The sequence below is a fragment of the Oncorhynchus masou genome, chromosome 15 (assembly GCF_036934945.1).
Source record: "Oncorhynchus masou masou isolate Uvic2021 chromosome 15, UVic_Omas_1.1, whole genome shotgun sequence".
Lineage (NCBI taxonomy): Eukaryota > Metazoa > Chordata > Actinopteri > Salmoniformes > Salmonidae > Oncorhynchus > Oncorhynchus masou.
In genome coordinates, this window is record NC_088226.1 from 27,657,415 (window position 1) to 27,671,268 (window position 13,854).

The 13,854-nt window shown below is 42.7% G+C and overlaps 1 protein-coding gene across 1 annotated transcript in view; it reads left to right on the forward strand.

Annotated features, from left to right (window-relative positions):
* LOC135556069 (seizure protein 6 homolog) overlaps window positions 1-13,854 on the forward strand; it is a 68,001-nt gene that overhangs the window by 10,932 nt on the left and 43,215 nt on the right. The window contains exons 4-5 of the mRNA XM_064988961.1: window positions 5,792-6,004; window positions 6,138-6,271. Of these exons, the coding sequence (XP_064845033.1) occupies window positions 5,792-6,004; window positions 6,138-6,271 (347 nt within the window). The remainder of the gene's footprint in view (window positions 1-5,791; window positions 6,005-6,137; window positions 6,272-13,854) is intronic.

Consider the following 13,854-nt stretch of genomic DNA (forward strand, 5'->3'; position numbering starts at 1 on the left):
AGTCTCATGGCATACTTATGTAAATATGGTATTTCTAAAAACCTGTTTTTGCTTTGTCATTATGGGTTATTGTGTATAGATTGCTGAGTGGAAAAAAGTGTTTGTATATATTTTATTCAAGTTTTACAAAATGTACACCAATGTAAGTAGAATGATTTTACCATATCCCAACCACCCTTCCTCCCTCCACAAAACACTTCCACCCCCGTCCCTTCCTTACTTCTACACCCTTCCTCAGTTTACCCACCTCAATTCCCTCACAACCACTCACCCCAACCCTCTCCCAACCACCCACACCATATACCAAACCCACCCCACAGTTCCGTCCTAGAAAAACATTCCACAGAGATATCACAACAAATAAACAAGAATACAGGAAAAATTAAATTGTCTCACATACAAACAACTCAATACAGATTCAAAATACAAAAAGTGGAGCAACCAAAATAAATAAATAAATGATCAGTAAACAGACAAACTTGCTTGTACTGGATAGCATTATATTGATGACTGCACCTATAATGTAATGACTACTTGGAAACCTTAAAGCATCTCATCATACGGGAACCTCTGCAAGCCATTAAAGTATGATATAAATGGTTGCCATTTTCTAACAGAGAATATAATCATATGTCGAGCCAATAAGGATGTAAAAGGAACAGTATTGGCATGTTTGGGGTCCAAGGAGAACAAGTCTTCCAGAATACCAAAAACAGCTACCAAAGGTCATGGCTGCAGGTTAATTTCAAGCATCTGAGATAATTAAAAAAATAATAGAATCCCAGTCATTTTGTAGTTTTGAACATTGAATGAACTAAGATCACATGTTGAGACATGACATCTATCACACTCATCATTTACATTTGCAGATATTTCAGACAATCTTGATTTGGAAAAATGCTCTCTATATAAAAACCTTAAATTGTATGTGACCAAGACGAGCACAAGATGTAGTGGAGCATACTCTATAAATCGCCTTATCCCACCACTCCTGTGTAAATTCAACACCCATTTCCTGTTCCCATGCAGATTTAGTTTTGTTAGTGGAATGTTTGTCCAATGATATAATACACAGATCTGAGAAATTCCTGCTTTCTGTCGAAGTGATAGAGTCAATATGCCATTCCAGGGTTAGCAAGGGGGTGGTGCAGGGAGGCCAGAACATTGTGAGGAGACACAATGCCTAATTTGATGGTAACTGAAAATGTGAGAAGGAGGCAAAGGGACCCAGTTGAGAAAACTAGAAAACATTCCATCTACATATAAGTCTTGGAAGGACTTAATACATTTACTTGTCTAGTAAGAGAAATCATTATCTATTAGGGAAGCGGAGAATAAGTGATTCTTATCAATAGGATCCATAGTATATGCAGAGGAGAAATTAAAATGCAGTCGAAACTGATACCAAATCTTAAGTGTGGAAAGCACTACAGGATTTCCAGTATAGCGAGTGGGGGATGCTGGGAGAAAAGAGCAGAGTAAAGTTGGAAGAGAAGCAGAAATACAAGAATGTGCCTCTAGGTGGCACCATGGGGTATCTGGAGCATGTAACCAGAATGGCAATTTCTGAAAGTTGTCTGCCCAGTAATAGTATAAAAAGTTGGGTAGTGCAAGCCCTCCACTAAACGTGCATCTCTGAAGTAAAGATCTACTGACTCCGGGTACCTTTCCTCCCCAGATAAATGTGATAACAGCCCAAATGATTGACTTGGTAAAAACAATGGGAGAGATTGAAATAGATAATGGAATTTGGGTAAACTGTTCATTTTTACAGCATTAATCCTTCCTATAAGTGATATTGGTAAGTTACCCCATCTCTGAAAATCTGATTTAATTTGCGTAAGGAGGGGAGCAATGTTTGCAGAAAAAAGAGAATGTAATTAACGAGTTACGTTCACTCCAAGATATTTGAAACCAGAGCAGATGTTAATGCGAGTGTAGCGAAATGCTTGTGCTTCCAGTTCCGACAATGCAGTAACAACCAACAAGTAATCTAACTAACAATTCCAAAACTAATTTCTAATACACAGTGTAAGGGGGTAAAGAATATGTACATAAAGATATGAATGAGTGATGGTGCAGAGCAGCATAGGCAAGATACAGTAGATGGTATCGAGTACAGTATATACACATGAGATGAGTATGTAAACAAAGTGGCATAGTTAAAGTGGCTAGTGATACATGTACTACATAAGGATGCAGTAGATGATAGAGTACAGTATATACGTATACATATGAGATGAATGAGTTGAGTCAGTGTGTTGGCAGCAGCCACTCAATGTTAGTGGTTGCTGTTTAACAGTCTGATGGCCTTGAGATAGAAGCTGTTTTTCAGTCTCTTGGTCCCAGCTTTGATGCACCTGTACTGACCTCGCCTTCTGGATGATAGCAGGGTGAACAGGCAGTGGCTCGGGTGGGTGTTGTCCTTGATGATCTTTATGGCCTTCCTGTAACATCGGGTGGTGTAGGTGTCCTGGAGGGCAGGTAGTTTGCCCCCGGTGATACGTTGTGCAGACCTCACTACCCTCTGGAGAGCCTTACGGTTGTGGGCGGAGCAGTTGCCGTACCAGGCGGTGATACAGCCCGCCAGGATGCTCTCGATTGTGCATCTGCAGAAGTTTGTGAGTGCTTTTGGTGTTCCCACATGCTCTTGAGGCATGTGGGAACAGCAGACTGGTATAGGGATTGATTGAATATGTCCGTAAACACACCAGCCAGCTGGTCTGCGCATGCTTTGAGGGCGCGGCTGGGGATGCCGTCTGGGCCTGCAGCCTTGCGAGGGTTAACACGTTTAAATGTTTTACTCACCTCGGCTGCAGTGAAGGAGAGACCGCATGTTTCCGCTGCAGGCCGTGTCAGTGGCACTGTATTGTCCTCAAAGTGGGCAAAAAGTTATTTAGTCTGCCTGAGAGCAAGACATCCTGGTCCGTGACTGAGCTGGATTTCTTCTTATAGTCCGTGATTGCGCTGCTGGAGCTGATTGGGAAGCACTCACTTTTCTGGAGATTTATCTTATAACCGGAGAAGAAGCCAAAGTTCTCCAGAATGTCAGCAGATGACTTGCTCTGTCTCCATGTTCATAGTAGGTACCACGTGAATGCAATAGTAACTGTTCTGCATCTGTAAAATCAGATCAAATTTGATTTATTTGTCACATACACATAGTTAGCAGATGTTAATGTGAGTGTAGCAAAATGCTTGTGCTTCTAGTTCCGACCATGCAGTAATATCTAACAAGTAATCTAACAATTTCACAACAACTACCTTATACACACAAGTGTAAAGGAATTAATAAGAATATGTACATACAGATATAAGAATGAGCGATGGCCAAATGGCAAAGGCAAGATGCAGTAGATGGTATTAGAGTACAGCATTTTCATATGAGATGAGTAATGTAGGGTATGTAAACATTGTATAAAGTAGTATTGTTTAAAGTGGATAGTGATACATTTATTACATCAATTTTTTATTATTAAAGTGGCTAGAGATGAGTATGTATGTTGGCAGCAGCCACTCAATGTTAGTGATGGCTGTTTAACAGTCTGATGGCCTTGAGATAAATTCTGTTTTTCAGTCTCTCAGTCCCCGCTTTGATGCACCTGTACTGACCTCGCCTTCTGGATGATAGCGGGATGAACAGGCAGTGGCTCAGGTGGTTGTTGTCCTTGATGATCTTTTTGGCCTTCCTGTGACATCGGGTGGTGTAGGTGTCCTGGAGGGCAGGTAGTTTGCTAACTGTGATGCATTTGTGCAGACCACACTACTCCCTCTGGAGAGCCTTGCGGTTGTGGGCGGACCAGTTGCCATACCAGGCGGTGATACAGCCCGACATGATGCTCTCGATTGTGCATCTGTAAAGGTTTGTGAGTGTTTTTGGTGACAAGCCAAATTTCTTCAGCCTCCTGAGGTTGAAGAGGAGCTGCTGTGCCTTCTTCACCACGCTGTCTATGTGGGTGGACCATTTCAGTTTGTCCATGATGTGTACGCCGAGGAACTTAAAAACTTTCCACCTCCTCCACTAATGTCCTGTTGATGTGGATAGGGGGCTGCTCCCTCTGCTGTTTCCTGAAGTCCACGATCATCTCCTTTGTTTTGTTGACATTGAGTGTGAGGTTATTTTCCTGAAACCACACTCTATGAGGACCCTCACCTCCTCGCCGTAGGCGGTCTCGTTGTTGTTGGTATTCAAGCCTACCACTGTAGTGTTGTCTGCAAACTTTGACGATTGAGTTGGAGGCGTGCATGGCCACGCAGTCATGGGTGAACAGGGAGTACAGGAGAGGGCTGAGAACGCACCCTTGTGGGGCACAAGTGTTGAGGATCAGAGGGGTGGAGATGTTGTTTCCTACTCTCACCACCTGGGTGCGGCCCGTCAGGAAGTCCAGGACCCAGTTGCACAGGGAAGGGTCAAGACCCAGGGTCTCGATCTTAATGATGAGTTTGGAGGGTACTATGGTGTTAAATGCTGAGCTGTCGTTGATGAACAGCATTCTTACATAGGTATTCCTCTTGCCCAGATGGGATAGGGCAGTGTGCAGTGTGATAGCGATTGCGTCGACTGTGGACCTATTGGGGCGGTAAGCAAACTGGAGTGGGTCTAGGGTGTCAGGTAGGGTGGAGGTGATATGGTCCTTGACTAGTCTCTCAAAGCACTTCATGATGACGAATGTGAGTGCTACGAGGCAATAGTCATTTAGCTCAGTTACCTTAGCTTTCTTGGGAACAGGAACAATGGTTGCCCTCTTGAAGCATGTGGGAACAGCAGACTGGGATAAGGATTGATTGAATATGTCCGTAAACACACCACCTTGCTGGTCTGTGCCGTTGAATTGCGACTCCACTTTGTCTGTACAGTATACTGACGCTTAGCTTGTTTGATCAACTTGCAGATGGAATAGCTACACGGTTTGTAGTCGGTCATGTTTCCGGTCACCTTGCCCTGATTAAAAGCAGTGGTTCACGCTTTCAGTTTTGCATGAATGCTGCCATCAATCCACGGTTTCTGGTTGGGGAGGGTTTTAATAGACGCTGTGGGTACAACATCACCGATGCACTTGCTAATAAACTCGCTCACCGAATCAGCGTATTCATCAATGTTATTGTCCGAAACTATGCGGACATATCCCAGTCCATGTGATCGAAGCAATCTTGAAGCGTGGAATCCGATTGTAATACGAGTTGCAACAATTTAAAAAACACAATGGTGTTCTCCGTTTTGCTCTACAGCCCCCACAAGTGTCACAGGACTCTGTAGGAATCTGAAGTTAACCCGTTACCGGTTAAAACATTTTATGGATGTATGGAGGTAGTTTTGTGACAACAAAAAACGGGGGTTAAATATGAGTCCAAAAAACTAAAATATTCCCTGAACTTTATGTCCTATATATAGGACAGACATTTCAAAACCTTATTCCTTATGAAGTATTTTTTGACTCTCTGTTTTGCCATTTATGAATGTGTTATTCAATGTGTTCTTATGGGCTATATTAGTAATGGCAAAATTCAATATTTTATCAAATACTAAAACAAATATTTAGATTTTTGTGTGACCATCTTAAAACAATTCCATATGTTAGCTTCCCCCCTCCACATTGATATTATGGAGTATTGTGTATAGGCCAGTGAAAATCTCAATTTATTCCTTTTTAAATTCATACTGTAGCGCAGCATAATATGGAAAAAGTCAAGGGGTGTGAAAACGTTTTGGAAATTGATCCGACTGCAAAAGAGGGGGCCCATGGGCTGCCAGTTGCCCATCCCTGGTTTAAACACTCTGCCTTGATTGCAGGCACAACAACCAAACCTATTCAGGCTGTACCACAGCTCGGGCAGACTGAGCCTGCAGCCGCTGTAATGCTACCAGGGGTGCTAACCACAGCCCTGACCTCATCGCCCCCAGCCAGCCAATCAGGAGCAGGAAAAACTGTAACATCACCCACAGAGGAGGAGACGACAACCACTTTGATAACCACCACAACCATCACCACAGTGCATATGCCGGGTAAATGAATGGTGGGATTACATGACCAACATTATGTAATGTTAGGATGAATGTAGTGTTTCATAGGCATTACTTCCATAGGGTTGAGATATTTGTGCATTTTCAGTCAAGTATCCTGACTTTCTCTCTCTAGTGCAGTGCAATGCCAGTCTCTCTGGGATGGAGGGCATTGTGGAGTCTCCAAATCCTCTCTCCTCATCCCCTTACTCTCCTCTGGAGTGCATCTACAGCATCACAGTGTATCCGGGTTATGGAGTGGAAATTCAGGTAAGGCACTGTTAGTCATCAAATAAAATAAAATGTTTCACATGCGCCAAATACAACAACTTTGTTAAGTTGCTAAAAAAAAAGTTGGAGACCCCTCCAGCAACTTTTATTGGTAAAAGATTCAAGCAACAAATTCAGCTACTTTTCAGGCTGCCTTTGGGGAGTTTTGATACTGAGGGTTTCTATAGTTTTGATAGTATTTAGCTAGTCTTGCTAACACCAGCCTCTCTACGTCCTTGACGTGAGTCTGGAACAGCTGCTTTGATGTGTCGGCAAGAAGCGACCATAATGAAGGGGCTGTGCCCTCAGACTTCAAAGCGGCATCCTACACTGGTTGGATATCCCGATTTTTAATTGAATCATGATCTATTGTTTTACATAGGACTGCTTTAGCCCTTCCGCTTCCAGGATAAGCAAACACACACAGTAGCTAGCTTACACAAACCTTCGGAAGTTCGGACATTGTTGGCCACTATTCTTTATTTATTCAGGGAAAACCCATTGAGACCGTCTCATTCACAAGAGGGCTCTGATAACAACAATATAACAGCAATCAATACAAAACTCAACATTTATGAAAAACAGTCACAGTACTCCGCTACAATTAACACCCTAAGCCGCAGAGTGACACCAGAACATCTAATTGTAATGAGTTCTCCAAATTGTTCCAGCAGTGATGCGCATTAAAACTAAAAGCGAGGAACCTCAAGTTAAACAACCCTGTGAACGTGTTTGGTAAACGCATGTTTTTATTCTTAAACAACGAAGTCAGAAGCTTGTGTAGTGGAGCTTTGTAAACAAAAAGGGAATAGTGAAGTGATCTACGGGACTTTAATGAGAACCAGCCAACCTTTTAGTACAAGATGCAGGATGAGTATTAAAACTGCAACCTGTGATAAAGCGAAGGGCGCTATTGTAAATTGTGTCACCCTCGTCAAGAACTGGCAGGAAAATTGACTGTACAATCTGATCCTGCCATTTAAGGAGAGGCAAGATCTATTTCTAAAAAAGAAGCCCAGGATTCTAGCAGCCGTATTTAGCACTAACTGAAGTTTATTTAGTGATTTATCCAGGTAGCCGGAAAGTAGAGCATTGCACTAGTCTAACCTAGAAATAACAAAAGCATGGATTAATTTTTCTGCATAATTTTTTGGACAGAAAGTTTCTGATTTTTGCAATGTTACGTAGATGGAAAAAAGCTATCCTTGAAACAGTCTTGATATGTTCGTCAAAAGAGAGATCAGGGTCCAGAGTAACGCCGAGGTCCTTTATGTCTTTATTTGAGATGACTGTACAATCATTAAGATTAATTGTCAGATTCAACAGAAGATCTCTTTGTTTCTTGGGACCAAGAACAAGCATCTCTGTTTTGTCCGAGTTTGAAAGTAGAACGTTTGCACTTCATGATGACGGAAGTGAGTGCTACGGCGCGGTAGTCATTTAGCTCAGTTACCTTAGCTTTCTTGGGAACAGGAACAATGGTGGCCCTCTTGAAGCATGTGGGAACAGCAGACTGGGATAGGGATTGATTGAATATGTCCGTAAACACACCAGCCAGCTGGTCTGCGCATGCTCTGAGGGCGCGGCTGGGGATGCCGTCTGGACCTGCAGCCTTGCGAGGGTTAACACGTTTAAATGTTTTACTCACCTCGGCTGCAGTGAAGGAGAGGCCACATGTTTTGGTTGCGGGCCGTGTCAGTGGCACTGTATTGTCCTCAAAGCGGGCAAAAAAGTTATTTAGTCTGGTTTTATTTTTGTAATCCGTGATTGACTGTAAACCCTGCCACATACCTCGTGTCTGAGCCGTTGAATTGCGATTCTACTTTGTCTCTATACTGACGCTTAGCTTGTTTGATTGCCTTGCGGAGGGAATAGCTACACTGTTTGTATTCGGTCATGTTTTCGGTCAACTTGCCCTGATTAGAAGCAGTGGTTCGCGCTTTCAGTTTCACGCAAATGCTGCCATCAATCCACGGTTTCTGATTTGGGAATGTTTTAATCGTTGCTATGGGAACGACATCTTCAACGCACATTCTAATGAACTCGCTCACCGAATCAGCGTATTCGTCAATGTTGTTGTTTGACGCAATACGAAACATATCCCAGTCCACGTGATGGAAGCAGTCTTGGAGCGTGGAATCAGATTGATCGGACCAGCGTTGAACAGACCTCCGCGTGGGAGCTTCTTGTTTTAGCTTTCGTCTGTAGGCAGGGAGCAACAAACTGGAGTCGTGGTCAGCTTTTCCGAAAGGAGGGCGGGGCAGGGCCTTATATGCATCGCGGAAGTTAGAATAGCAATGATCCAAGGTTTTGCCCAGCCCTGGTTGCGCAATCGATATGCTGATACAATTTAGGGAGTCTTGTTTTCAGATTAGCCTTGTTAAAATCCCCAGCTACAATGAATGCAGACTCAGCATATGTGCATTCCAGTTTGCAAAGAGTCAAATAAAGTTCGTTCAGAGCCATCGATGTGTCTGCTTGGGGGGGAATATATACGGCTGTGATTATAATCGAAGAGATTTCCCTTGGTAGATAATGCGGTCGACATTTGATTGTGAGGAATTCTAAATCAGGTAAACAGAAGGACTTGAGTTCCTGTATGTTGTTGTGACCACACCACGTCTCGTTAACCATAAAGCATACGCCACTGCCCCTCTTCTTACCAGAAAGATGTTTGTTTCTGTCCGCGCGATGCGTGGAGAAACCAGCTGGCTGCACCGACTCCGTTAGCGTCTCTCCAGTGAGCCATGTTTCCGTGAAGCAAAGAACGTTACAGTCCCTGATGTCCCTCTGGAATGCTACCCTTGCTCGGATTTCATCAACCTTGTTGTCAAGAGACTGGATATTGGCGAGTAGAATGCTAGGGAGTGGCGCGCGATGTGCCCGTCTCTGGAGCCTGACCAGAAGACCGCTTCATTTACCTCTTTTACGACGTCGTTGTTTTGGGTCGCAGGCTGGGATCCATTCCGTTGTCCTGGGTGGAAGGCAGAACACAGGATCCGCTCCGGGAAAGTCATATTCTTGGTCGTACTGATGGTGAGTTGACGCTGCTCTTATATTCAGTAGTTCTTCTCGACTGTATGTAATGAAACCTAAGATGACCTGGGGTACCAATGTAAGAAATAACACGTAAAAAAACAAAAAACTGCATAGTTTCGTAGGAACGCAAAGGCAATGATCACTCTGGATGAACTGCAGAGATCTACAGCTGAGGTGGGAGACTCTGTCCATAGGACAACAATCAGTCGGATATTGCACACATCTGGCCTTTATGGAAGAGTGGCAAGAAGAAAGCCATTTCTTAAAGATATCCATAAAAAGTGTTGTTTAAAGTTTGCCACAAGCCACCTGGGAGACACACCAAACATGTGGAAGAATGTGCTCTGGTCAGATGAAACCAAAATTGAACTTTTTGGCAACAATGCAAAACGTTATGTTTGGCTTAAAAGCAACACAGCTCATCACCTTGAACACACCATCACCACTGTCAAACATGGTGGTGGCAGCATCATGGTTTGGGCCTGCTTTTCTTCAGCAGGGACAGGGAAGATGGTTAAAATTGATGGGAAGATGGATGGAGCCAAATACAGGACCATTCTGGAAGAAAACCTGATGGAGTCTGCAAAAGACGTGAGACTGGGACGGAGATTTGTCTTCCAACAAGACAATGATCCAAAACATAAAGCAAAATCTACAATGGAATGGTTCAAAAATAAACATATCCAGGTGTTAGAATGGCCAAGTCAAAGTCCAGACCTGAATCCAATCGAGAATCTGTGGAAAGAACTGAAAACTGCTGTTCACAAATGCTCTCCATCCAACCTCACTGAGCTCGAGCTGTTTTGCAAGGAGGAATGGGAAAAAAATTCAGTCTCTCGATGTGCAAAACTGATAGAGACATACCCCAAGCGACTTACAGCTGTAATCGCAGCAAAAGGTGGCGCTACAAAGTATTAACTTAAGGTGGCTGAATAATTTTGCACACCCAATTTTTCAGTTTTTGCTTTGTTAAAAAGTTTGAAATATCCAATAAATGTCGTTCCACTTCATGATTGTGTCCCACTTGTTGTTGATTCTTCACAAAAAAATACAGTTTTATATCTTTATGTTTGAAGCCTGAAATGTGGCAAAAGGTTGCAAAGTTCAAGGGGGCCGAATACTTTCGCAAGGCACTGTAGGCCAATAGTTTTTTATATTTTCTGGGTCAATGTTTGGCTTTTTCAAGAGAGGCTTTATTACTGCCACTTTCTAGTCAGGACCGAGGGACAGATGAACAGAGCAAAGTACAGAGAGATCCTTGATTAAAACCTGCTCCAGAGCTCTCCGGGCCTCAGACTGGGGTGAATGTTCACCTTCCTACAGGAAATTTACCCTAAACACACAGCTAAAACAACACAGGAGTGGCTATGGGAAAAGTCTCTGAATGTCCTTCAGTGGCCCAGCCAGAGCCCGGACTTGAACCCAATCAAACATCTCTGGAGAGAGCTGAAAAAAGCTGTGCGACGACGCTCCCTATCCAACCTGACAGAGCTTGAGAGGATCAGCAGAGAAAAATGGGAGAAACTAAGGGATTACAAAAAAAATGTAATTGTAATCCGTTATGTTACCAACAAAAATATTGTAATCTGATTACAGATACTGTTGAAAAATTAAATGATTACTCCTAGGATTACCTATAAATTTAGACGGATGTTTGCGAAAAAAATCTTGTCACTTCTCTGCTTTCTCAAGTACAAGTACATTCAAATCAGCGTTTTAAAAAGGAAGAAGTTTAAGTTTGTTCCACCTGAGCGAGTCTGACCACAAGTCAGAGACCACTATGATGACACACCAATGTGTTTGATGGATTGTGGGAAAAGAGCAGGAATAGGTTTTTTTAGGCTAAAGTCCTAGCTATGTCTTCCAATGGTGTGACTGTTATCCAAAGATTATCCAATTTGAATAAATGCTTGGAGGTAAGGATGACAGCAGTGATGTACTCTATGGCGATACAGATATCACTTATTATTGATATCTACTGTACATAGTTAATTGATGTGAATCACACTTCTGCTCTCTCATTTAGCTATTTTCGCCTTACAGATTGTGATTGTTGTGAATGGCTGTTCACAAATATAAATGTGTATTTGAACCCAATAATGGTTGAATTCAAGAAGTTTAAGCTGCCTATCAATCATTGTTTTTGAATCCAGTGGGCAGCCAGTAAAAAATGTGCTCTTGCAACAGCTGCATAGTGTGGATCCAAGCCTATCGAATAAAAGTGGGGCTTTTATTGCTCAATCTAATTCATGCTAATAAATAAAAAATCCATAGGCATAATGGACACATGCTCGAACTTGCACACTTTTGATAGACTTAAAGGGGCAATCTGTAGTTGCAACATCCATTTTTCGATTTATAAATTATATATACCGTATATACACACTACCTTTCAAAATTTGGAGTCACTTAAAAATGTCCTTGTTTTTGAAAGACAAGCAAATTGTTTGTCCATTAAAGTAACATCAAATGAATCAGGAATACAGTGTAGACATTGTTAATTTGTGTGTTCGATTATAGGCTCAAAAAGGCTAGAAACAAAGTACTTTCTTCTGAAACTCATCAGTCTATTCTTGTTCTGAGAAATGAAGGCTATTTCATGCGAGAAATTGCCAAGAAACTGAAGATCTGGTACAAGACTGTGTACTACTTAATTCACAGAGCTGGTTAGGGTGTTTTCATTCTATCCAGAGGTAAACAAATCATTGTCCAGAGCATGCGCTTCGAGAGCGAAATGAGATGGGTGGGGCTAAAGCTTAGGGTGAGGGTGTGAACAATGCTGAATGGGTGTAGACAAAGAGCTCTTCACTAGCTAGTAAAACATTCAAAGGCAATTTTCTCAAAAGTGAGTTTACAAGTTGATCAACTATCAAAGCAGAATTACTTTCCTATTGTTCCTCAAATGCAGTGTATGATATACCATTTTGTAGCTCTGAGTCTCTACTTTTATCTAATGTAAAAATCATAATTTCGGCCTCCTGGGTGGCGCAGTGGTCTAGGGCACTGCATCACAGTGCTAGCTGTGCCACCAGAAACTCTGGGTTCGCGCCGAGGCTCTGTCGCAGCCGGCAGAGACCGGGAGGTCCGTGGGGCGACACACAATTGGCCTAGCGTCGTCCGGGTTAGGGAGGGTTTGGCCGGTAGGGAATCCTTGTCTCATCGCGCAATAGCGACTCCTGTGGCGGGCAGGGCGCAGTGCACGCTAACCAGGTCGCCAGGTGCACGGTGTTTCCTCCGACACATTGGTGCAGCTGGCTTCTGGGTTGGATGTGCGCTGTGTTAAGAAGTAGTGCGGTTTGGTTGGGTTGTGTTTCGGAGGACGCATGGCTTTCAACCTTCGTCTCTCCTGAGCCCGTACGGGAGTTGTAGCGATGAGACAAGATAGTAATTACTAACAATTGGATACCTCGAAATTGGGGAGAAAAAGGGGTAAATAATAATAAAAAAATAAAAAATGTTGTTTCATAAGACCGAATCCAGGTGGTGTTTAACATATTTCCAAGTCCTATTCTTGAATATCAAGGGGTATAACATGCCAAAGCAGCAGCTACTCTTCCTGGGGCCCAGCAAAATTAAGACAGTTCATACCATTTTAAAACATTACAATACATTCACAGATTTCACAACACAGTGTGTGCCCTCAGGCCCTTACTCCACCACTACCACATATCTACAGTACTAAATACATGTGTATGTATAGTGCCTATGTTATCGTGTGTGTGTGTGTGTGCCAATGTTTGTGTTGCTTCACAGTCCTGCTGTTCCATAATGTGTTTTTTTAATCTGTTTTTTAATCTAATTGTACTGCTTGTGTCAGTTACTTGATGTGGAATAGAGTTCCATGTAGTCATGGCTCTATGTAGTACTGTGTTTCTCCCATAGTCTGTTCTGGACTTGGGGAACTTTGAAGAGACTCTTGTGGCATGTCTTGTGGGGTATGCATGGGTGTCCGAGCTGTGTGCCAGTAGTTTAGACAGACAGCTCGGTCCTTTCAACATGTCAATACCTCTCATAAATAAAAGTAGCGATGAAGTCAATCTCTCCTCCACTTTCAGCCAGGAGAGATTAACATGCATGTTATTTATATTAGCTCTCTGTGTACATCCAAGGGCCAGCTGTTCTGCCCTGTTCTGAGCCAATTGCAATTGTCCTAAGTCCTTTTTTGTGGCACCTGACCACACAACAAAACAGTCGTCAAGGTGCAACAAAACTAGGGCCTGTAGGACCTGCCTTTTTGATAGTGTTGTTAAGAAGGCAGAGCATCGCTTTATTATAGACAGACATCTCCCAATCTTAGCTACCACTGCATCAATATGGTTTGACCATGACAGTTTACAATCTAGTGTTACTCCAAGCAGTTTAGTCATCTCAACGTGCTCATTTTCCACATGATCTATTACAAGATTTAGTTGAGGTTTAGGGTTTAGTGAGTGTTTTGTTCCAAATGCAATGCAATACAATGCTTTTAGTTATAGAAATATTTAGAGCTAACTTATTCCTTGCCACCCACTCTGAAACTAACTGCAGCTCTTTGTATCGCAGTC